Source organism: Gymnoscopelus braueri (assembly GCF_963280865.1).
Source record: "Gymnoscopelus braueri genome assembly, chromosome: 6".
Taxonomy (NCBI): Eukaryota; Metazoa; Chordata; class Actinopteri; order Myctophiformes; family Myctophidae; genus Gymnoscopelus; species Gymnoscopelus braueri.
Genome location: NC_137607.1, coordinates 13,675,101 through 13,697,719, shown reverse-complemented (window position 1 = coordinate 13,697,719; position 22,619 = coordinate 13,675,101). Strand labels below are relative to the sequence as shown.

The following is a 22,619-nucleotide window of genomic DNA, read 5'->3' as shown; positions in this document are numbered from 1 at the left end:
TATTTTGTTCCAGGGACGACCCCCAGAAGCAAAGATTTGAGTTAAAAATGTTTTAAAATAATATATAAAATCAAAGATTTGCACACATTTTCACCATTAAAAAAAAAATAGGCAATGTATAACATAATGGTTACAGCTAAAATCTAAAATGACACAGATGCATTCCCAGTCTTAATAGATCTGTTCTTCTTATTTTGTACAACATATCAGGACACTGAACCTGATAAAAGAACCCTGATGAAAGCTCTCTAAGCAGAAATGCGTTGGTTACCTGTGCATTGTTATTTTCCAGCGATGCTACTGTATAATAGGCTTTGTAACTTTTTCAACTTAACAGTGTGTTTTCTATCTTTTTATTTTTATCTGAAGTATTTTCTCTTATCTCTTATATGTGTATTGTAGGGTTTTTGAATCATACTTTAGAATATATCCATCATATTTGATATATTATCATCCAATTCTACTTAACCACTTAAACCCTATATACAAAAGTTTTGTTGTGAAAATAGCCCCTCTACAAGCTGAAAACACGTGTTACACAAAATAAATGCTTACTTATTCTTGCCAAAAGTTAGCCTAGTATGACATGCCCAGAATATGCCCAGAGTGGCTATAGGGTTCATGTGGAGAACAGGTGGGCTGGGTTCAGTACCTCTGTCAGCGTTCTGTGCAACAGCGAGTTCTGGTTCTTCAATCTGTGTGCTTCATCCACCACCAGAACCTTCCACTTCCACCTGCAGGGAGGTCAGAAATTCATTGTTCTGGACTGGTACAGACTACAGACCAGTAAACGAAGCCTATTTTTCAGCTATTTCAAATCCACCATCTTTCTATATCCGGTCCAAAAAATGAACACGGAAATTAATGTTGGGACCAGAGCGGGGGTGAGGAATTAATGCTATTGGTTGTGTAGCTTGTCAATCAAGTCAATCACTGCAAATAATGGCCGATCTATCGGCCAGACTGAACAATGGGGTCGGCCTCTAGAACAACTGACCCCTACACTTTCAGAGTTAAATGAACAGTGTTTTGGGAACAAGGCAGACTGCTCACCTTCTCAAGAACGAAGCATCTTTGAGACATAACTGAAAAAACAAGAGAGAGAAATTCAGCAACGGTTGATGTTTCCATTCTGGTGAAGAAAGATGTAACACAGTGTGGCCCCCACATTTTTCTGGATCGGGGCCCACTTGAAAATACTCAAAATGCTCACGGCCCACCCATCTGACCACTTAACGCCTGCGTGTTAAGTGGTCAGATGGGCGGGTCCAATCAGTTGATTGGATCAATGGAACGAACTTAGTATACTTTTAAGTTCCTATTTATTATTATTTATTATTTATCGGTATCACAATGAATGAATGAAACACATTTTTCAAGGTAAAAAAATTATAATAACTGACATTTTTTTTACATCGTCATGACATATTAATGTTACATTATCAATAACATCTTTGTGTTTTGCCAATTATATGGAGGCCCAGTCTTGCAATATTCCTCATGCCCGGGGTTTTGCTTAACCCATTAAGACCGCGAAAGCATCTGTCATTTTAGATTTTAACCACTTTAACCATTATTTTATACTTTGGATATTCAAAAATAGCAGATCTACAAGCTCATAGTGCGGCACCGAGTGCCGCACTATGAGCTTGTAGATCTGCTATTTTATTTAAATCTTGAGATTTGTGCAAATTTTTGAATATATATATTTTTAAAAGCGAACATCTGTACTCAAATCTTTGCTTCTGGGGGTCCCTGGAACAAAATATTTTGAGATGGGGGTCCGCGTTCAAATACATATCATTTTGGGGGTCCTTGACATGAAAAGGTTTGAGAACCACTGATATTATAGCAAATTAAATACAAAATGTTAGGATTTAGAAGACATTTATAGAATCCCCAGAAGCAAAGATTTGAGTTTTAAAAAATCGCTTAAAAATATATATTCAAAGATTTGCACACATTTTTATGATAAAAAAATAAAAAAAATAAATCTGAGCTTGTATATCTACTATTTTTGAATAGCCCAAAGAAATCTAAAATGACACAGATGTGTTTCCGGATTGAATGGGTTAAATGCAAAGCAGCCACTGAGCCTACGGGTTGGGAATGGCTGCTTTGCATTTAAACCAAACCCCTGACATGCAGATGACAGTCACCTCGTAGGTAGTGAGCAGATCATTTAAACCAAACCCCTGACATGCAGATGACGGTCACCTCGTAGGTAGTGAGCAGAACGTGGAAGCGCAGGTTGTGGACGTCCTTCTGAAGTTCAGCCCTTCTGTCTTTGTCTCCGGTGTAGCACAGCACGGTCAGAGACGGAGAAAAGCTACGGGAGGATGCACAGAAAATAGTATACGGTTTATTGTGAGACTTTTACAATTTACAATTCAGGCATTTTAGGCAGACGCTCTCATCCAGAGCGACTAACAATAAAGCCAGGTACTGTGGTCCCATACATCGAATGCAGAGAGACAGTGTGGTGCCTCAGTAAACTAGGATCCCAGGTAAACCAAGAACCTAGCATCAGTCTAAAAACAATGCTATCAAAATAATATGTACAGGAGTTTGGGGTTGACAGTCTAATGATTAGCGAGGCACGCCACGAGGCAGGTGCTGGAATGGGGTTTTCGGGCTGTATTAGAATGTGACAACGCCCCCCACCGAAGGGGCTTCCCAAGTCCAGTAGGGCGAAGGTTCTGTATAGTTCCATAGCGTCAGGAAGGGGGTACGTTGAGAGTGAAGTGCTAAGGGCTGAGGTGGAGTCTGAAGAGGTGAGTCTTCACAGGTTACGGCGGACTTGATTATGTTGACTGTGACCTAACTAGAGCCTGATTGGTCAAAACATCGGTAATGGACGGTCTAGGACTCTCCAACATTGGGATTGGAGTCAGACCCAAAAATCTGTCATCAGTCGGTATCTAGTCCTAACAGACTACTAAAACATTTAGGTAAAAGCATTAACTCTCTCAGTGCCAAATAATGAAATAAAAAAATATGTTCATACTGTGCCAGCAATTTTTTTTACAGCCTTTTTCAGTTATAAGTTAAACAAGGAGTGGATGGAGCTGCAAATCTTCAGATAATGATATCTTGGCACTGAGAGAGTTAATAGGAGTTTGGACTTTGTGAGTACTACCGTTCCATCTCCTGTCTCCAGTTCTCCATCACAGAGAGCGGGCTCAGAACCAAGAATGGACCCTCGTCCCGCAGAGCTCCTGTCATGTAGACCAGCAGAGAAATAGTCTGTCGGGGAGACAGTGAAAGGACACACTTAGGAGATAACCTCTTAGCAGTGGTGTTGTAAAGTAACTACAGTAAGTACATTTACTCAAGTACTGTAATTAAATAAATAAAAATAGGTATTTGTACTTTATTTGAGTATTTCCAAACTCCAACACTTTTACTTCTACTCCACTACATCTCAGAGGCAAATATGGTACTTTTACTCCACTACAGTTACTTTAAAACTTTAGTTACTTTGTAGATTTTGATTATTATTACAAAACATACATTAACCACTTCAGTCCTATATACATTTCGGCCATAGCCGATCTACAAGCTCACAACGCTGCGCATCGCGACGCGTTGTGAGCTTGTAGATCTGCTATATTCAAATGATTTGTATACATTTAATACATTTGAAAACTGAAATGGGACATTCTGCATAATGAGTACTTTCTACTTTTGGTACTTTAAAAGGTAGGGTAAGTGATTTACTTTGGTTAAAATAAGTGTTAAATAGCTCTATATTCTGATAGTACTCATTGCTATACAGTGTTTGTCCAGTAAAAGGAGTCTCCCATGTCTCTCCAGCTATTTATTAAACAGAAAATGCATTTTCAGTACTCTCTCCTGATTGGCTTAAATGTTGTCACCTACCTGAAAATGTATAAATGTTCTGTTTACTAAAGAGCTGGAGAGACCCCTGTGACCGAACAAACGCTCTGTAGCAATGATTACTATCAGAATATAGTACTTTAACCTTTTAACAAAAGAAAAACTAAAAAACTAAAAATATCACTTACCCTAACTTTAATTATTTTGATGACCAACACGTTTGAAACAACATTTTGAATTCTGGACTTTTACTTGTAACAGAGCATTTCTACATTGCAGTATTGATAATCATCATCATCATCATCATCATCATCATCATCATCATCACACACCTGGCAGGTTTTGCCCAAACCCATCTCATCTCCCAGAATGCATCCCTCCTGGTTGTCCTGGCAACCAATCAGCCACTGAACCCCATCCAGCTGATAGGGCCTCAGCTGGATCCCTGTTGGACACACGGTTCAAACATACTGTTGGTTGCAGCGGTGCAGAGTAACTAAGTACTGTGCTTAAGTACTCAAGTTCATTACTTAAGTGCTCAAGTACTGTACTTAAGTATTCAAGTTCGGTGCTTAAGTGATCAAGTTCAGTATACTTAAAGGGATATTTCACTTTCAAAAAAACTTTTGGTAATTTTATCGTCTATTCAGGATTTTGAGAGCCCCCCAGACCGTTTTTAAGTTGCTTGATTTAGTATTTAGATATTTGATATTCATTTTATCAGACACGCCCCCTTCCTATACAAACCCATTATAACTTCAAACTCCATTTCAACCCGTTAGATTCATCAAAAACACCCGTCCTTGGCTCTGGTGACTCACCCTGCCCTCCTAATACATGAGGGGGCCGTGTTTTTTCGATGACTTTTTTCATTTATTTTATTTAATTTTTTTAATGTATTTAATTTTTTTTCAAATATCTAAATAATGAATCAAGCAACTTAAAAACTGTCTGGGGGGCTCACAAAAGCCTGAGTAGACGATAAAATGAGCAAAAGTTTTTTTGAAAGTGAAATATCCCTTTAAGTACTGAAGTTCAGTAATTAAGTACTCAAGTTCAGTACTTAAGTACTCAAGTACTGTACTTAAATACTCAAGTACTGTACTTCTGTAAGTAAAGTACAATGTACAATGCTGAGGTACTTCAATATTTCCATGTTTTGATACTTCGACTACATGTCACACAGGAAAATATTGTACTTTTTACTTCACTACAATTGTTTGTCAGCTTTAGTTACTAGTGACTTTGCACATCTAGATTATTGATACAAAACATACATTACCTGACAGATAATGTATTATTTATCAAAACATGTACAAATGCAAAATATAAGGTGCTTACCCGCTTGCCACAAATGTTATCTAGGTGTCCGGAGTATTTGTGCAATGTATTAGTCCATATTTTTCAATAAAGAAATGTTTTAATCCCGTCTATGGCCAAACGACATTTCTCCCCCTCGTTTACTTCCTGTTTACATTGGGTGTAATTCCGGCTTTCACCAGATGCGCCCCGTCACTACCGCCCATTGGGAACTACCGCCCATTGGGACAGAATCGGCCACAGACGGGATTAACACACTTCTTTATTGAAAATATGGACTAATACATTGCACAAACAAGCCGGACACATAGTTAACATTTGGGGTAAGCGGGTAAGCACCTTATATTTTGCATTTGTACATGTTTGGAGAAATACGGTCTTTATTAGTGGCATTCCAGGGAAAACTGGACTCTCTCGTAGATACGAAAGTAAAAGTCAGACTCGATAAAATACATCTACGATAGTCTTGATCTAAGGCTATAATATTAGAGTTAGATTCTAAGGCTCACATGACTTTTACTTGCAAAAAGTAGGCTTAATTCTTATTTTCTACATGGAGGTATTGTTACTTTTATAGTCAAGTAATACAATACATACAAATCCGAGTACTTCTCAATCTCTTCCACAGTACTACAGGAGAAACTACAGTAGGACATTATGTAAATAAAGATGAATAAACAGATCTACAAACCCTGTAAACCCCACTGTTCCAGATCCTTGTGAGAAACATTCTTCTTCTTTTGCTTAGTAGCTGTAACGCTGTTGTGTTTCTGTACTCTCACATAGAAACTAGACATGTTTATTAATGTTTAATATGAGTTTATAGAAACACGTCCAGACACAACACAACGCGCCAATGTTTATCTCCCGCGGTATACTTCCTAGTCACGTGACGTGACGTCACACTAGTAGGAAGTCGGCGAAAATGTCAGATCTAAAAGCTCACAACAAGTCGCATGGCAACGCGTTGTGAGCTTGTAGATCTGACATTTTCGCCGCACGTTCTGGCTTGTTATCAATCACAGAAATAAAACCTTGTTTTCTTTTATTGCGTGCATGTTTAAATGTACAAGTGAATAACATGTCATCTCCACAGGATCAATAACCTTTACAAAAGAATGGTATTAAAGAGATAAAGAACAAAACTGTTGACAGTATTAGTAGCAAATTAAACAATAGTATACTATCTAGCAAGATTGTTTTTGCTAGATAACCTATGAAAGAAAAAGTCAAGTAAAGTCATACATTTTATTTATATACTGCTGTTTATTTCATACAAAGTGCACTCCATGTGCTTCACACAGAAAATATATATATTTTTTTATTAAATAAAATGAATATGATATAACTTCCCTAAAAGACTAAAACACCATTTGACCAAAAATGCTGACCTCTTGTGGGTGCTATTGGAGTTGCAGACTGTTGGCCAAGCCTTCAGAGACTCACTAAATGTGATCATTATGATTATGATCCACATATCATTATGATCCACATTACACAAAATGACATTTGACATGGATGGTCATGTAAAAATAGTTTACTGCAAAATCCTGAGTGTTCATTTCATTAAAATGGAAAACAAACTACAAATACACCCTTGGTTTTCATCCCCTTTTCACCACGTAACCCCTGAGTAGACTTTAGTGACTTGTTGTGAGCTTGTAGATCTGCCATTTTTGACTAAATGTTCTCCCCAAAATATGGAAGCTGGGGTTCAAGTGGTTAAGATGGGACCTGTGTAGTGTCAGCTCTGAATCAGAAAGACAAGGGATTCTATGTTATTCTCATAGTTGCAATGGGTGACCTGACAGTTCTGGGTCTAGTTGCCAGACCCAGACCCAGACCCAGACCTGAAGAGAGGAGGAATGAGAGAAGCTGATTGTTTAAATACAGACACATCAACATATCCTTATTACTGCTACATCAAGTTCACATTTATTAATGTTGAGCCACAATGTGAAGCAGTACAAACATCACAGGAAGCTGAATTAAATGGACATAAACATAAGAAACATTTAATATTACAACACCGGTTAAACTTATTTCAACACAGTACAATTCTAAGTTAATTTATCATTTTAACTCAGTGTATACTCCCAAAGTTAAATGAATACTGATGATATTACAGTGAAGATAGATAAAATAGGACAGTCTCAAGGAGTTAATTGACTCAGAGCTCAGTCCATTTCAGAGGCACCCAGTTTTCCCCAGGATGGCTGGTATTCACGTGATACACAATTCTGTCTACTACGACTTCGATTTTGCCAGTTGTGTAAATTTACTCAAGTACTGTACTTAAGTACAATTTTGAGGTACTTTTACTTTACTGGAGTATTTACAAATGTTAATGCTTTTACTTTTACTACATCTCAGAGGCAAATATTGTAGTTTTACTCCACTGCAAATATTTGAAAACTTTACTAGTTACTTTGTAGATTTTGATTACTATTACAAAACATACATTTTGATGCCAATACTTTTGTACTTTTACGCAAGTAAATTTTTATTACCTGATTTTTACTTGTAACAGAGTTTTTCTACATTGCAGTATTGATACTTACCACCACTGAATTTTGCCAAATCGGACAGCGCACTCAGCGACTGTCCCATAATATTCTGAAGAAGTATTAGGATGGTTGAATTGGTATACAAGTTTGCTCAAACTTCAGCCTTGCAGCTCGCTCAGGCACGCCTTGCGAGCTTCACTGTCTTGCCTGCCTTGTTGTCAAGTGATTTAACTACTTACACCCTATATACTTAGTTGATCAGAAGTCTGCCAGGGCTCTATACTAGGCCCCCTCCTGTTTTTGCCATACACTAAATATCTTCATGAAAATAGGCACTCTACTTACAAGCTCACAAAGTGTCACAATGCCACGCACTGTGGAGCTTGTAGAGCTGATAGTTTTGCTGAATGTTCCCACAAAATAGGGGCGCTAGGGTTCTAGAAATCAAGGACGTCGAGTTAAGAAAAACAAGCACTCCTCTTTCCCAGCCATCCTTGGAAAAAAACAAACAGCCAAACAACAGGAAACCCACCTGTCATTAAAGACTCCTTCATGTCTAATCCCAGTGACACCGTGTCACTTAACTGCAAATGAAAGAACCTTCAGTATCGCGTCCCTGGGAAGTCATTGAAACACATACGTTAGGGCAGAGAATTATGGATGTTGTATGTTGTGCTTTTATTCCGTAGCTTTGAATAAATAACGTGAAAGCTAACAAACCTTATGAATGGGATGTACGACAAGCCATACCTGAAAACAAAACAAGGATTTGTTGTGTCACAAGGTGACTTTTTGTTGAAGTTGTAATGTAAAAACGTGAATACAACCTTTAAAAGTAAATGAGGCAAAAGTGTTACTCACCAGGCAAATGCAAAGCATTGTAGAATAACAAATAACAAAGCCAGACCAAAGTTCTTCCACTGTAAGAGAAAGACATCAGTGATGCAAGCATATAAGTTAGATGATCTGGACAAAATCAAATATCACAATTATTTTTCAATTCATATTTGTGACGTTAGATTTTCTTTTACATTTTTCTAAAATGTTCAGAAATGGCCGATATACATGCTCACATCACTTAAGCATAACATAAGGTTTAAGTGAAAAAAACAGATATGCCATTATATTACATCCAAAATAAAGTCTCATATCACAACATTGATATTAATCCTCATATTTGCCTGTCCTAGAGTCAATAGATCACTCTATAATATCTGCATAAAACAGCACTTGGCTTATATTTGCATAAAATGTAGGATTACTCACCCAGAACGCTGCACAGAGAGTCAGCACAAGACAAGTCTAAAGAAATGAATGAGAAAGCATGAGCAACTAGATTAACACTTTAAGTCTGCATTTTAATTTACAATGTGAAATTAACCAAGACGACAAGGAATGCTCACACACCAACATAAGGGAATGTCCACAGAGGTTTGGCAGATGCTAAAGTATCATTCTTTAATGATCCATAGGACTAAATCAAAAAGTGCTGCCAAAAAGGGTGTAAAGGTGGACTGGGAACAGATACTACATGTTTCGGTTAAAAAACTAAACATGTATCTGATCTATCAAAAAGTAATTGACCCCACTCCTTCATAGCTGGTGTAAACATGTGACATCAAATTGAATTAAGACATTCATTCATTTAGACTTTTGTTTGGCTCACACACCTGACCAAAAACCTTTTGTGGACAATTCAACAAAGAGCGCAAACATTTCTCCCAACTCAATATGAAATCACACCGTGATTATGAAATCCAAGTGCAGGTTCTAGGTAGTCAGTCTATTTGACGTTGGAGGGCATTCAATATTACAGGGTGCCTAAACTATGAGACTTTATACTCCCATTGGGGCAAATTTCCCATAGCACTGTTCTTGTTCGACGCATGCGACAGCCATACAACAGCACTGACAACAGAAAAAAACAGACAGCGGTACACACTAAGGTCTGTTCTAAGGTCTGTTCAGCGAGGCCTGTTGTTTAAGGCCCTGCTTCTCAAAGGTTCCAGGTGGTCCACAGCAAAACAGTTTAAACACTTACGGCTACTTTCTAAAAACGTTGATGTTAACAAATGTTGACAAATCTTCTCTTATGAGGGTCCCTGCCGAGGGTACCCTCCTTAACCCATTAAGACCAGGAACGCATCTTGTGTCATTTTATTTCTTTGGCTATTCAAAAATAGCAGATCTACAAGCTCATAGCGCGGCACTTTTGAAAAATCGTGAAAATATGTTTAAATCTCAGAGAGAGATAATTTGTTTAACTGCATATTTTGAGATGGGGGTCCGCGGCCAAATACATATTTTGGGGGTCCTTGACATGAAGAGTTTGAGTAGCAGAGTAGAATCCCCAGAAGGAAAGATTTGAGTTAAAATGTTCGCTTTAAATAATTAATATATATATATATATATATATATTCAAAGATTTGCATAAACTTTCACAATAAAAAAGAAAATAGCAGATCTTCAAGCTCAGTGCCCTCGCACTCGGTGCCGCGCTATGAGCTTGTATATCTGCTATTTTTTAATAGCCAAATAAATCTAAAATGACACATACATTTTAACAGCACAAATCTTACGTGGGTCCCCTGGAACAGTACACATCCAAACTCTTGTCCGCAGCCAAATGCATATAAATTTGGGGGTCCGTGTGACCTGAAAATGTTTGAGGACCACTGAAATAAGTAACACTAGTATTACACTCACAAGCATGATGGCGGTGGCCAGCGCTCTGGTTTTGTCACACATTCTTTTGAGCTGCTTCATGGGTCCCATTAGAAACATTGTGCTGTTGGGACAAAAATCACAAAGCAGTCAAAACCTTCCCGGAAACAAACACTCACAATTTATCAGTGGTTGTGTGATGATGTAGCGTTTTCCAGTGGTGGAAAATATTCCACCACTGGAACTCTGTTACAAGTAAAAGTCCGGAATTCAAATTTTACTTGAGTAAAAGTACAAAAGTTTTGGTATCAAAATGTACTTAAAGTACCAAAAGTAGAAAGTACTCAGAGTTTTCAAATGTATAAAAATATTTAGAAAATAGCAGATCTACAAGCTCACAATGCGTCGCATCGCTTGTAGACGAGCTTGTAGACGAGCTTGTAGACGAACATTTCGTCCAAATGGACGAAATGTATATAGAGCTGAAGTGGTTAATGTGTGTTTTGTAATAATAATCAAAATCTACAAAGTAACTAAAGTTTTCAAATAATTGTTGTGTGAGGATATTCCTTTTTTTTTGTTTTTTGTAAAAGAGTAAAAGTACAATATTTGTCTCAGATGTACTGGAGTAGAAGTAAAAGTATAGAAAAATTGAAATACTCCAGTAAAGTAAAAAATCCTCAAAATTGGAGTCTTACCTGCACAGGGAACAGATGTTACCAAGCGTGTACAGCACTATGAAGAGAATGATTCCAATTTTGGGGATGAAGAGCAGACATACTCCCTGCATGAAGATAGAAAATGAAGATGTCAAATTGATTTGGGACTGTACTTTATTTAACTTATCGTCATATAAAGCACTCACTGGTTTTCAACATGAGAGACCAAGCTACAGGCTAGTGATGCACTTCAATTTGGTCTTTTATGGTTTGATATTTGTTAGGGATTTTAGGCGTTTTTTCCAATGGTTTTGCATTTTGTAAATTCATATGACCTGCTGCGTGATAAAAATGTTATGCTATAATGCAGGGGTCTTCAACGGGGGGTCCGGGGCCCCTAGGGGGTCCTCAGAGATACTGCAGGGGGTCCGCCAAATCTTTGTGTGAGAGGGACTATTTGTTTTATTTTTACATTAACCTCTTGTCCACTTGAACCCTCGGGCCCTATTCTGGGGGGAACATTAGCCGAAAATAGCAGATCTACAAGCTCACAACGCGTCGAAGACGCGGTGTGAGCTTGTAGATCGGCTATTTCCGTCTAAGTGGTTTGGTGCACAGAGAAAAATGAGCAGATCAAGTACAGCCAAAGGTCAAGTTCTCAAAGTATCAGAGAGTCAAGAGTTAAATTAGCACTGAGGATTTTACAGATTGGGGTCTGCCACTGCCAAGAGAAAATAAAATTTGTATCAAATGTAGGCTATGTTCTTCTGTGACCTAAATCATTTCATAACTTCCATGAAATTAAAAAAGGTTTAAAATCAGTGGTGGAAAGTAACTAAGTACATATACTCAAGTACTGTACTTAAGTACAACTTAGGTATTTGTACTTTACTTGAGTATTTCCAATTTCCAATACTTTTTACTACTATATTGTACTTTTAACCCAATTCTTTTTTTAAACTTTAGTTACTAGTTACTTTGCAGATTTTTATTATTATTACAAAACATACATTAAAGAGACACTTCACCCAAAAAAAACTTTGTTTCAATTGATTAGTCACCCCATGGAGACTTGAATTCATGAATATTTTTTTAGTTTTTTGTCTCATTCCTAAGACAATAATTTGATGACCGGCAGCGGTTCCGGTAGGAGACACAACGACTTGTTGTTTCTCCTACCGGAACCGCTGCCTACCGGTCCGCTGGTCATCAAATTATTGTCTTGGAATGAGACAAAAACTAAAAAATATCCTTGAATTCAAGTCTCCATTGAAACAAAGTTTTTGTTTGGGTGAAGTGTCCCTTTAACCACTTCAGCCCTATGTACATTTCGGCCATTTGAAAATAGCCAATCTACAAGCTCATTGTGAGCTTGTAGATCTGCTATTTTCAAAAGATTTTTTATACATTTGAAAACTTGAAATGGGACATTCTGCATAGTGAGTACTTTAACCTTTGGTACTTTAAGTACATTTTGGTGCCAATACTTTTGTACTTTTACTCAAGTACATTTTGAATTCCAGACTTTTACTTGTAACAGAGTACTTCTATATTGCAGTATTGATACTTTGACTTAAATAAAGACTGCGAGTACTTTTTCCACCACTGTTGAAAATCCCCATCTTAGCATGGCTTTCAATAGAAGGCAGTTTCAGAGACAGAACAATGGAAAAGACATTCCTCAAAGCGAGATAAACCAGTAGAACAGCATTGGTAGCTCTTAGTCGTGTTGTCCTGGCTGCATATGTGCGTAAAGCTGATGGAACTATTAGATTTGTAACTAATAATCAGTATTAAATACATTACCTACCAATATTGTGCACACCACCCCGATCACAAAACAACCGACGAAGCCCTTCACACGTGTTCCCCAGCCTAGAGTGGACGCTTCATCGGCAACCTACAAAAAAATAAGTTGTCACATTTGTTATGTTTGTTGTATTATTATTGTCAGAAGTGGATCACACATATGTAACTGTGTTCATGACAGTGGTGTAAAGTAACTAAGGACATTAAGGACACTGGTTGGATATCAAGTACTGTACTTAAGTAAAATGTTGAGGTATTTTTTACTTTAGTGGAGTATTTCCAGTTTAATACTTTTACTACACTACATCTCTGAGGCAAATATGGTACTTTTTACTCCACTACAATTATTTGAAAACTTTAGTTACTAGTTACTTTGTAGATTTTGATTATTATTACAAAACATACATTAACCACTTCAGCCCTATACACATTTTGGCCATTTGAAAATAGCCTTGTAGATCTGCTTCAAAAGATTTGTATACATTTTATACATGTGAAAACTTGCAGACATTCTGCATGATGAGTACTTTCTACTTTTGGTACTTTAAGTACATTTTTATACCAATACTTTTCTACTTTTACTCAAGTAAATTTTGAATTCCAGACTTTTGCTTGTAACAGAGTATTTCTACATTGCAGTATTGATACTTTTACTTAAGTAAAACAAAAATGAACTTTTTCCACCACTGTTCATGACATAATAAATAAAGCAGATGTTTACCTGTAATATAGTGCGGTCTTGTGAGCGTGCCTCCTGCCCACTGATCACAGACTTTAGTTTGTCCATTATAGTTCCAGATCCTCACAGACTAGTGCCTTCTGTCTGCCTCACCTGTGTGAGGCTGTGAGCCTTAATTATGGGCTTCATTCATGGGCTACCTGTTGTTGCTCCCGGTTACTCCTCCTCCAATCAGCTACGTCACCAACCTGCTGGCCCATGGGACCAGTCAACACAGGTAGAACTTAATTATGCGCTACCTGTGTGTTGCCATTTTGCGAGAGAAATAAGCAACCTTGTTCATGACAACAAGCCCAAAAGAAGCGACCTAGTTGGTCATGAGCACTTTAAATCCGTATACATTGGCTGATTGAAAATAGCCGATCTACAAGCTCACAACGCGTCGCGATTCGAGCTTGTAGATCTGCTATTTATAAAATAATCTTGGGGGGAAAAGTGAAACGTGTTCAATGTTTGTGAAACATTTTTAAATACACAAATTTTGTATGGGCATCCCTGGCACAAAAATATTTCCAGATGGGGGTCTGTGGACAAATATTAATTTGGGGGTCCTTGACATGAACATGTTTGAAAACCACTGGTTTAAACAGACGAAACAACAATGAAAAAAAATGGAAACAAGGCCAAATAAGCGACTACACTAATGAAACAAGCCCCAAAAAAAACTTTAAAGGAAGAAAAGTCCAAAATTGCTTATAATAAGCAGACATGGCAACTGGCTGCTCCTGCCTCCTGTTGCTCTGGGTCACTCCTCCTCCAATCAGCCACGTCACTAACCTGCCGGCCCATGGGACCAGTAAACAGGTAGAACCAGAAGAAGGATAGATCCCATTGACCGGAGGTATAGGCTAGTAGCTGCATACTGCACAGTATTAATGAAAGTCTATTAATGATGAGTATAGAGATGATGGGATTATTAAGAGGTAGAAAACCACCAAAGGTTGTTAAGAGGTGGAGACTACGACAATATATTCATACTTGACTTTTTTTTTTTTTTACTTGAGTATAGTACAAAGGTATTTGCATCAAAATAATAGCCTATCTATCATCCAGTGGTGAAAAAAGGCCTACTCACATGTTTTACTTAAGTAAAAGTATCAATACTGCAATGTAGAAATACAATATTTGCCTCTGAGATGTAGTGAAACACTGAAAACTGGAAATACTCCGGTAAAGTAAAAAGTATGATCGAGATATGAAACAACAGATACATGTAGTTTGCCAATTTGTCAACATATGAAACAACATACAAATAACAATAAAACAACCACAAAATAAACATGCAACAAAATAATAAATTAAATCAATCACAGTAATAAAAGCATCACAGCAAGTCAATGAGTCATGGATTATCTCATAAAAATGGCTTAAAGGGCAAGACCACTTTGGTAGAGCTTTGGGTTGTGTAGTTACCTTGCCATGATGTAACAACAAAGGTGGGCAAAGGGAGGGGAGGACCAGGCCGGCAGACCACGTTATCACACTCATGTCACTATGACACAGCCATAACCATATAGAGAGTATGCACATGCGTCACTTTTCCACCGGGACACGCCTTGGTTTCTAAATTGCACACAATGCAGGAGGCAGCAAGACGTTGCATTATTGAAAACGAGCACTTCCACACTCTGACACTCAGAAAAATAATCACCTGCACGGAATTTATTGACAGAATAACATGTCTACGGTGGATTTTTATTAAACAAAAACTTGCAGATAGAAAGAGGATAATTCAAGCTTTCTGTACAGCTGCCATGTTGGTGAGTTTAACGCCGTTCAATACAATCACATAGGACTTTTCTGTTTGTATGTATGGGCTGTCAAGGCCAGAAAGTTGTTTTTTTCCACTCAGTAGGCGTTCCCGCACAACTTACGGGGTACGATGATGTCACGCGCACAGCCTCTTTAAGGAGTTCCCAATGTAGCTACGCCCAAATATGGAGTGTGCTGTCTAACCTGTAACCTCAATGTGTCACCATGGCATCGTAGCGCAAACAAATCAGTCAGCTCCATATATGGGCACAAAAAGGGGCATGCCCATATATGGGTATATCCTGATGACATCAGCGACCTCCATATATGGGCATTAAAGGGATTAACCATGGCAACCTCAACAAACATTACGTCGCGAGGTGCACCTAAAGGCGCGCCCAACGAGTCATGTGCGTCACGGTGACGTGGCAGTGAGCGCCATAGCGATTTTGCACTATAAAAGGCAGAGCGCCAACAAACAGGTGTCAGTCAGAGAGATAACTGATTGCAGCAGCTCAGCATCTCTCCATCATCATCATCGTCTTTTAAGGAAGGGAAACATCTGAACCTTCCAAACTACTTGCATAAAGTCCACAAGCTAGACATGGCAAACACCACGTGTGCAGAGAAATGGCTGGTCCCAGCAGAGGACCAGGCAACTGCCAAGGTTCAGTTAGATGACAGCCTCACCAGCCTCCACTGGCTGCCAACATTGGGCATTGCCAGTGTAGACCATCCGGAGAGAGGGAACAGGATAGCCAGTTTCCCGTCCTTCGCCCAACCACTGGCTGCTGTACACCCGGGGTGCCCGGTTATCTCCCACAGTCGGTACCCATATGTTCCCCATCAGCCCATGAGTCCACCGGTGAAGGAGGACTACAACAACCCCAACATCAGACCTTCTCATTCCTGCGCCTCACTGATCTGCATGGCCATACAGGCCAGCAAACAGTCCAAAGTGACCCTCTCATACATCTATAACTACATCACGGACACATTTCCTTATTACAGGCAGCTCACAGAGCTCAGCTGGCAGAACTCCATTCGCCACAACCTGTCGACAAACAAGGGCTTCATGAAGGTGAGCAAGGAGAAGGACAAGCGCGGGAAAGGAGGCTACTGGCAGATCAACCCAGAGTACGCCGACAGGTTTGTTGATGCCGACGGCGTCTACAAGGGCAGGAGGATGTCTCTGAGCTACCTGCACTTCAAACACAGCAGGCAGCTGCCGGACCACAACTACGCCACTGCGGATGAAGGCCAAGGAAACGTCGCCGTGCTTCAAGACCACGACTACACTCCGCAAGGCCGTGACGCCGGCAGTGTTGGGATGAGCACAACGCTCAAACGCAAGCACTCTACCGAGAGCAGCGACAGCAGCCACAGTAAGGTCCCACGTAGCGACATGGGTGTGGCTCAGTGCCGGGACACATACACCACTTACTGTACATTCATCCCACATCCAAAAATGCTGGACGGCACTCTAGAGGGCCAGATCTGGTTGCCAGATCTTGGCCACATATGGCTCAGATGCCTTAAAAACTGAATGTTTATTCATTGTTCTCATGTATAGTTTGCCAAGATATAAAACAACAGATACATGTAGTTTGCCAATTTGTCAACATATGAAACAACATACAAATAACAATACAACAACCACAAAATAAACATGCAATAAAACAATAAAAGCATCACAGCAAAGTCAACAGGTCATGGATTATCTTATGGCATCGGGCAGCTCCATATATGGGCACAAAAGGGGGCATACCCATATATAGGCATATACTGATGACATCAGTGACCTACATATATGGGTACAAAAGTGGGCATACCCATATATAGGCATATATATACTGATGACATCAGCGACCTACATATGGACAAGGACCGACGGATAAAGAGATCTCCATATATGGGCATATTGGTCGGATCAGCTGTGCGACGTAGGTGTGAATGCTCCATAGCGTCCCGAACCTCTGGTCTTAATCTTCACAAACTAGAACCAGCGGCAGGGTCAGGGCCGCCCGGGGCCAAGTGGAGCAGGCATCTTTACAAACAATTGCTACTGTACAAAACATCAACAAACAATAACATATTAGGCTACATTTCACATTCATACATTTCGGCCATTTGAAAATAGTAGATCGACAAGGTCACGATGCGACGCATTGTGAGCTTGTAGATCTGCTATTTTCAAATTATTTTTATATGTTTTATATATTTGAAATGTTATGAAATGGGACATTCTGCATAATGAGTACTTTTACTTTTGGTACTTTAAGTACATTTTGATACAATTTAGAATTCCGGACTTTTACTTGTGTGTGTTTCTGCATTGCAGTATTGATACTTTTACTTAAGTAAAACATATCAGTACTTCTTCCACCACTGTATAGGCTGCATTACTCTTCTGCTGTAGATTGGAAGTTTTTAGCGGTTTATATAGCAACTCTCCCACTGTAAAAGTGTAGGATGCAGGTAATATGCATACAAAACACGAAAATAAGGCATAAAAAGCATAATTTGAATTAAGCAGTAGGCCTATGAGTCATAGCTGCGGTGACGTCACGTATAGCAGTGACGTGGCGGGTGTTTGATTTGAATTGAAGAGCCACTTATGCATGCGTGTGCATGGTAACCATGGCATCCTGCTGCATATCAATACACAAACTAACCCCCTGTCACGTGACGTACGTAGTTGTGACAGGGCAGTGTTACTGTTTAAAAGGCAGACAGTCAACAGAAGTCAGTCAGTGTACAAGGAGACAGAGACCTGACTGCAGCTGCTGTGTTTATGCCTCTATCATCTTCACCATCATCTCACAGTACGGTTAGCTTAGCTACAAAGCTAAACCTTTTGATCGCTGATTTACACTACTGTTTCCTTGCATACTTTCAGAATGCTGCACATGGCAACCATGATTAAACAGGAGAAATCCCTGCCTGGTTACCCAGAAGACCATATTAAAACTGACACGGTTCACTACAGTATAGATGACAGCCTAACAAGTCTCAACTGGCTGAGTAAATTCTCCATTCCCGCCTGTGAGGACCCAGAGAGGAATGGAGTCGCCAGTTGCCCGTCCGACTCTCCATCCAGCTCGCTGGCTGAGGACACAGCTGCCTTCAGACTACCTCTACACCCTCTGGCTGGGGACAAAGCTGCCACCAGAATGCCTCTGCCCCCTGGGAGCCCTGATACCTCCGTCAGACCGCCTTATTCCTACGCCACTCTCATATACAGGGCCATACAGTCCAACAAACAGTCCAAAATTACTCTCTCCAACATCTATAAGTGGATGATGGACAATTTCCCTTTTTACAGAGACCCAAAGAATTACACCTGGCAGAACTCCATTCGTCACACCTTGTCAGTAAACAGGTGCTTCATGAAGGTCTACAAGGAGCAAGACAAGGGCGGGAAAGGAGGCTACTGGCAGATCAACCCCGAGCACGCCCACATGTTTGTCGGTGGCATCTTCAAGAGCAGCATGTCGTGCAGCTTCCTGCGTTACCCACAGAAGAGAAAGCTGCTGCCACAAAACCACAACATTGTAGTGCAAGAACAAAACACTGTGCCGCAACACCACAACATTGTAGTGCAAGAACACAATACTGTGCCGAAAAACCACAACACTGCAGTGCAAGAACACAACACTGTAGTACAAGAACACAAAACCGTGGTGCCAAACCACAACACTGTAGTGCAAGGACACAAACAGAGAAGGCTGTTTCCGCAACACCACAACACTGTGCTGCAAGGCCACAACACTGTGCTGCAAGGCCACAACACTGTGCTGCAAGGCCACAACACTGTGCTGCAAGGCCACAACACCCACAACAACGTGCTGCAAGGCCACAATATAATGGTGCAAGGAGGACACAGCATCCACAACACAATAGAGCAGCAAGGTCACAACACCGTGGGCCATGGTGGGCACAACATCATGGTGCAAGGACACAACATTGTGGTGCAAGGACACACACCCAGTGTCCAAATCTGCACACCCAGTGTCCAGATCTGGACCCCCAGTGTCCAAATCTGCATGCCAAGTATGCAAATCTACACACCCGGTATCCAGATAAGTGCACACCCAAGTCTCTAGTAAAAGTGACAGTGAAAGGTACTGTAGCTGCAACAAGGTGGCACGGATGGGATCCAAATCCCCGTGCTGGTGATTCTCACGGTACAGATATCCTTGCACGGTGTCTCCGACATGGCATTCATCTTAGATGACGTTTTCAGGGGGAACTGCAGCAGCGTTTGGGACCGACCTGGTCCTCCTTAACTATGAGATCCAACCCCGTTGGGGCTGGGGCTGCAGGGGAGATGGTGGTGTGGTGGTGTTGGAGAAGAAGGGGGTCGACCTCCAGAACAAGGCCTCCAATCAGCACAACCACCACTTTATGGTGAGCTGTCTGGTATGACTGTGGGGTGCGGCATCACTACACAAGACCTCCACATCTCCCAGCAGCAGCAGCCACTACACCAGGATCAGTTACCACCACCACCATCACCTTCCACTACTCTAATTCTAGGAGGCTTCTACGCTGTTCCCACAACAGCCTGAAGAGGAGGTTGAAGTTACAATGGGTTTGTATAGGAAGGGGGCGTATCTGAGAAAATGAATATGAAATATCAAAATATTGAATCAAGCAACTTAAAAACTGTCTGGGGTGCTCACAAAAGCCTGAGTAGATGTTAAAATGGCCCAAACATGTTTGAAAGTGAAATATCCCTTTAACACTATTAATACTTAACACTACCAATATTCTAACCAGTAACCACTATTACTGGGTACCAACATAATAGTGAGCCCACACTGTTTCTTCAGGAACAGTATTTTCTAGTTTTACTATGAGCATCAAATCACGTCTCTCTGTCATTCATCTCATGACCTACAGTATGTCATTAGATCATGAATTCCTTTCAGATACTTGCAGAGCTGGCTTTCTATTTAAAAAAGAAATGGTTTTACAATGATGACTGTAATTTAATACCTGAACAGAGATTGTAGTGATTGATTTTGTTACCTTACCTACCTACTGTACGTTTATTATCAGTGTATTCCAGTATTGTTGTGTAACTTTTCAAGCAGCGTGTCGTGGTTATTATGTGGGACTGTGGCTTGACCTTTGAATAAACCCTTGTAGATTAGAGAAACATGTGAGTAGATGTGAATTGAATGGACAGTGTGTGTGAAAAACAACAAGTAACTGTTTAAATAAAGACCAGCAAGAAGAAGATGCACATTTTTGTCTTCACATCTTTCGAGTGAAGACAGTCTGCATGAAGCTCTCTGATGATCTTCTGAAGGTTCAAAGTTCAAGGTTCTCTTTATTGTCTACCATAGGAGACATTTGACTTGGAATCAAGGATTAAAAACATAAGACAATACATTAAACAATTACAAAAAAATAACCACAGTACATAGTAGGTGACATACGTATGGGCAGACCCATGGTTGCTTTTATTTTCTTATACTTTGGGATGTCTCATTGTCTTTTGTATTGTATTTGTACTGGTCGTTCAGCATGGCTGTGTCATTTTTAATCTGCCTCTTGGCCAGTTCACATTTGTAAAAGAGACTCTGTCTCAATGCGCTCTTACTGGTTAAATAAAGGTAAAACAAAGAAAGAGGAGGTACTGTAGTCACAGTCATTTATACTCATTGCCTGTCAGACACTCACAATTTTCATTTCGTTTCACTATCACCTGAACATATTTTTTTTAATGGCCGTGGCTAGCGATTCAGGGGCTGGAGCCAGGCTACCACACTATAGTACTTGGGTGACTTTATTTCTTTATTCTTTTTTATAGATAAACTTTATTTTGTCTTCAACAGGGGGTCGAAGACCCTAAGGGTTCCTCAGAGTTACTTTGTGTGATAGGAACTTTACAGAAAGATTGTGAGCTTGTTGATGGGAAAAAAAAGAGCAGACCAAGTACAGAGCGAACGGTCAACATTACTTAGTACTGAGGGTCTAAGTGGTTTAATGTCAGAAAATACACATTAGCATGAATCCAACATATTAATTGAACATATAAGGCAAAGAACATTCATTGACACAACACTGATGAGAGTTCTGTCAAACAATTCTATGAAATGTATGAAAAAGTTTAATCTGCAACACAAAGTATGTAGTGGGTGTCCCTGCTTCTTCTCTCTCTCAGCCCTGATCTAGTGGTTTAAGACCTGAGGCCGATTCTACAAATTCTTACAGTTTTCTGAAAAACTGGTGCACAAACTTTTTAATGTGTCAACATTATGTGTATTTGGCCGCCATTTAGCTCAAATCTAAAATGACACTTCAACTTCAAATTGCTTTTTTTTTTCCATTCGGAACTTCGTTTGTGCAGTGGTTAAAAGACAACATACTAGTGACATACAGTACACAATACATAGTGTCACGGATGCTTTCCCGTTTTTCATGGGTTTTAATCACAGCAGAACATCCTGACGTCGTTCAGCGCGGTGTCATCTCCGTTCCCCTGCTTAGGGGTCACCCTGGTCTGGAGGCCGCAGATCCCTCCGGTGGGACATGCCTCGCTCCAGTCGCCCCATGCGTCCCACGCGATGCCACTGCTGTACAGAGGCCACGTGAATTTGTTGCACCGGAACTGGACGTCGTTGACCGATGTGTCGTCACCTCGACCTTGGTGCGGCGACACGCGCAGCTTGAAGGCGGTCAGCTTCCCCGTGCACACCACTGTGTGTATCCCCATTGGCCCCAGCTATAATAGCCGAGAAACACAGGAACGTGTTCATTAAATCACATGTTTATGTTTATTAAAGGATCCCCATTGGAGACGCATGAATGAGCCTCTAGTCTTCCTGGGATCCTGAACAAAGTAAATACAATACAGACGTACAACTGAAAATACAAATTAAAGTAAAACAAAAAACATTACCATTTTTATTAAAATGATTACAAAAAGACAAATTAACATTATAAAATCAAATCCAACAGTCCAGTCAAATTAAACAAAATACACAGATAACAGTTACATACAATAGAGTACCGAAGTCCTGATGTCACTCCCGCTATACCCCCCTGGGTCACGGAAGTGTTTTTCTATTGAAAATCCCCATAGAGAAATCTTAGATTGCGTCATATAAGAACTGTGTTCCAAAAATAAACGAATCAGCCTGGCGATTCTGTCAGGTATGTGACTGTTTTTGTTACCTTTTACAACTATCTCAAACTCAAGTTTGAGAACTAACTCATCGCAACCTGATATTCAGTGGTGTAAAGTAACTAAGTAGTACATGTACTTTATTTTTTTTAAACTTTCTACAGTATATACAATTTTCAATACTTTTGCTT

General features: G+C 39.9%; 2 protein-coding genes across 4 annotated transcripts in view; both read right to left on the bottom strand.

The window, feature by feature from the left end:
* The window catches only part of chd1l (chromodomain helicase DNA binding protein 1-like), a 32,343-nt gene extending 26,326 nt beyond the window's left edge, over nucleotides 1–6,017 (bottom strand). For both annotated transcript variants that reach the window (XM_080430160.1, XM_080430161.1), the window contains exons 1-6: nucleotides 5,852–6,017; nucleotides 4,173–4,285; nucleotides 3,140–3,246; nucleotides 2,218–2,329; nucleotides 1,054–1,085; nucleotides 653–734 (exon numbers count right to left, since the gene is read on the bottom strand). In XM_080430160.1, the coding sequence (XP_080286286.1) occupies nucleotides 653–734; nucleotides 1,054–1,085; nucleotides 2,218–2,329; nucleotides 3,140–3,246; nucleotides 4,173–4,285; nucleotides 5,852–5,957 (552 nt within the window). In that variant the 5' untranslated portion in view covers nucleotides 5,958–6,017. The remainder of the gene's footprint in view (nucleotides 1–652; nucleotides 735–1,053; nucleotides 1,086–2,217; nucleotides 2,330–3,139; nucleotides 3,247–4,172; nucleotides 4,286–5,851) is intronic.
* Nucleotides 6,018–6,394: 377 nt separating this feature from the next.
* On the bottom strand, nucleotides 6,395–13,644 carry sft2d2a (SFT2 domain containing 2a). 2 transcript variants are annotated; one of them, XM_080430184.1, is made up of 9 exons: nucleotides 13,521–13,644; nucleotides 12,801–12,890; nucleotides 11,030–11,115; nucleotides 10,374–10,455; nucleotides 8,934–8,969; nucleotides 8,529–8,587; nucleotides 8,388–8,417; nucleotides 8,200–8,283; nucleotides 6,395–7,010 (listed from the first exon to the last, which is right to left on the bottom strand). In XM_080430184.1, exons 1-8 carry the CDS (start codon nucleotides 13,584–13,586, stop codon nucleotides 8,244–8,246), a joined length of 489 nt encoding a protein of 162 aa, XP_080286310.1. In that variant the 5' UTR covers nucleotides 13,587–13,644; the 3' UTR covers nucleotides 6,395–7,010; nucleotides 8,200–8,243. The 2 variants fall into 2 exon arrangements, with proteins under 2 accessions (XP_080286310.1, XP_080286311.1); XM_080430185.1 differs by lacking the exons at nucleotides 6,395–7,010; nucleotides 12,801–12,890 and having other exon boundaries at nucleotides 7,019–8,283; nucleotides 13,521–13,638.
* Between the last annotated feature and the right edge of the window lie 8,975 nt (nucleotides 13,645–22,619).

Coding starts and splice junctions, on each gene's coding strand:
- sft2d2a (XM_080430184.1), bottom strand. CDS start 13,586: ATGGACAAACTAAAGTCTGTGATCAGTGGGCAGGAGGCACGCTCACAA. Junction 12,891..13,520: donor AAGACCGCACTATATTACAG/GTAAACATCTGC, acceptor ATTTTTTTGTAG/GTTGCCGATGAAGCGTCCAC. Junction 8,284..8,387: donor TCGTACATCCCATTCATAAG/GTTTGTTAGCTT, acceptor ATGACTTCCCAG/GGACGCGATACTGAAGGTTC.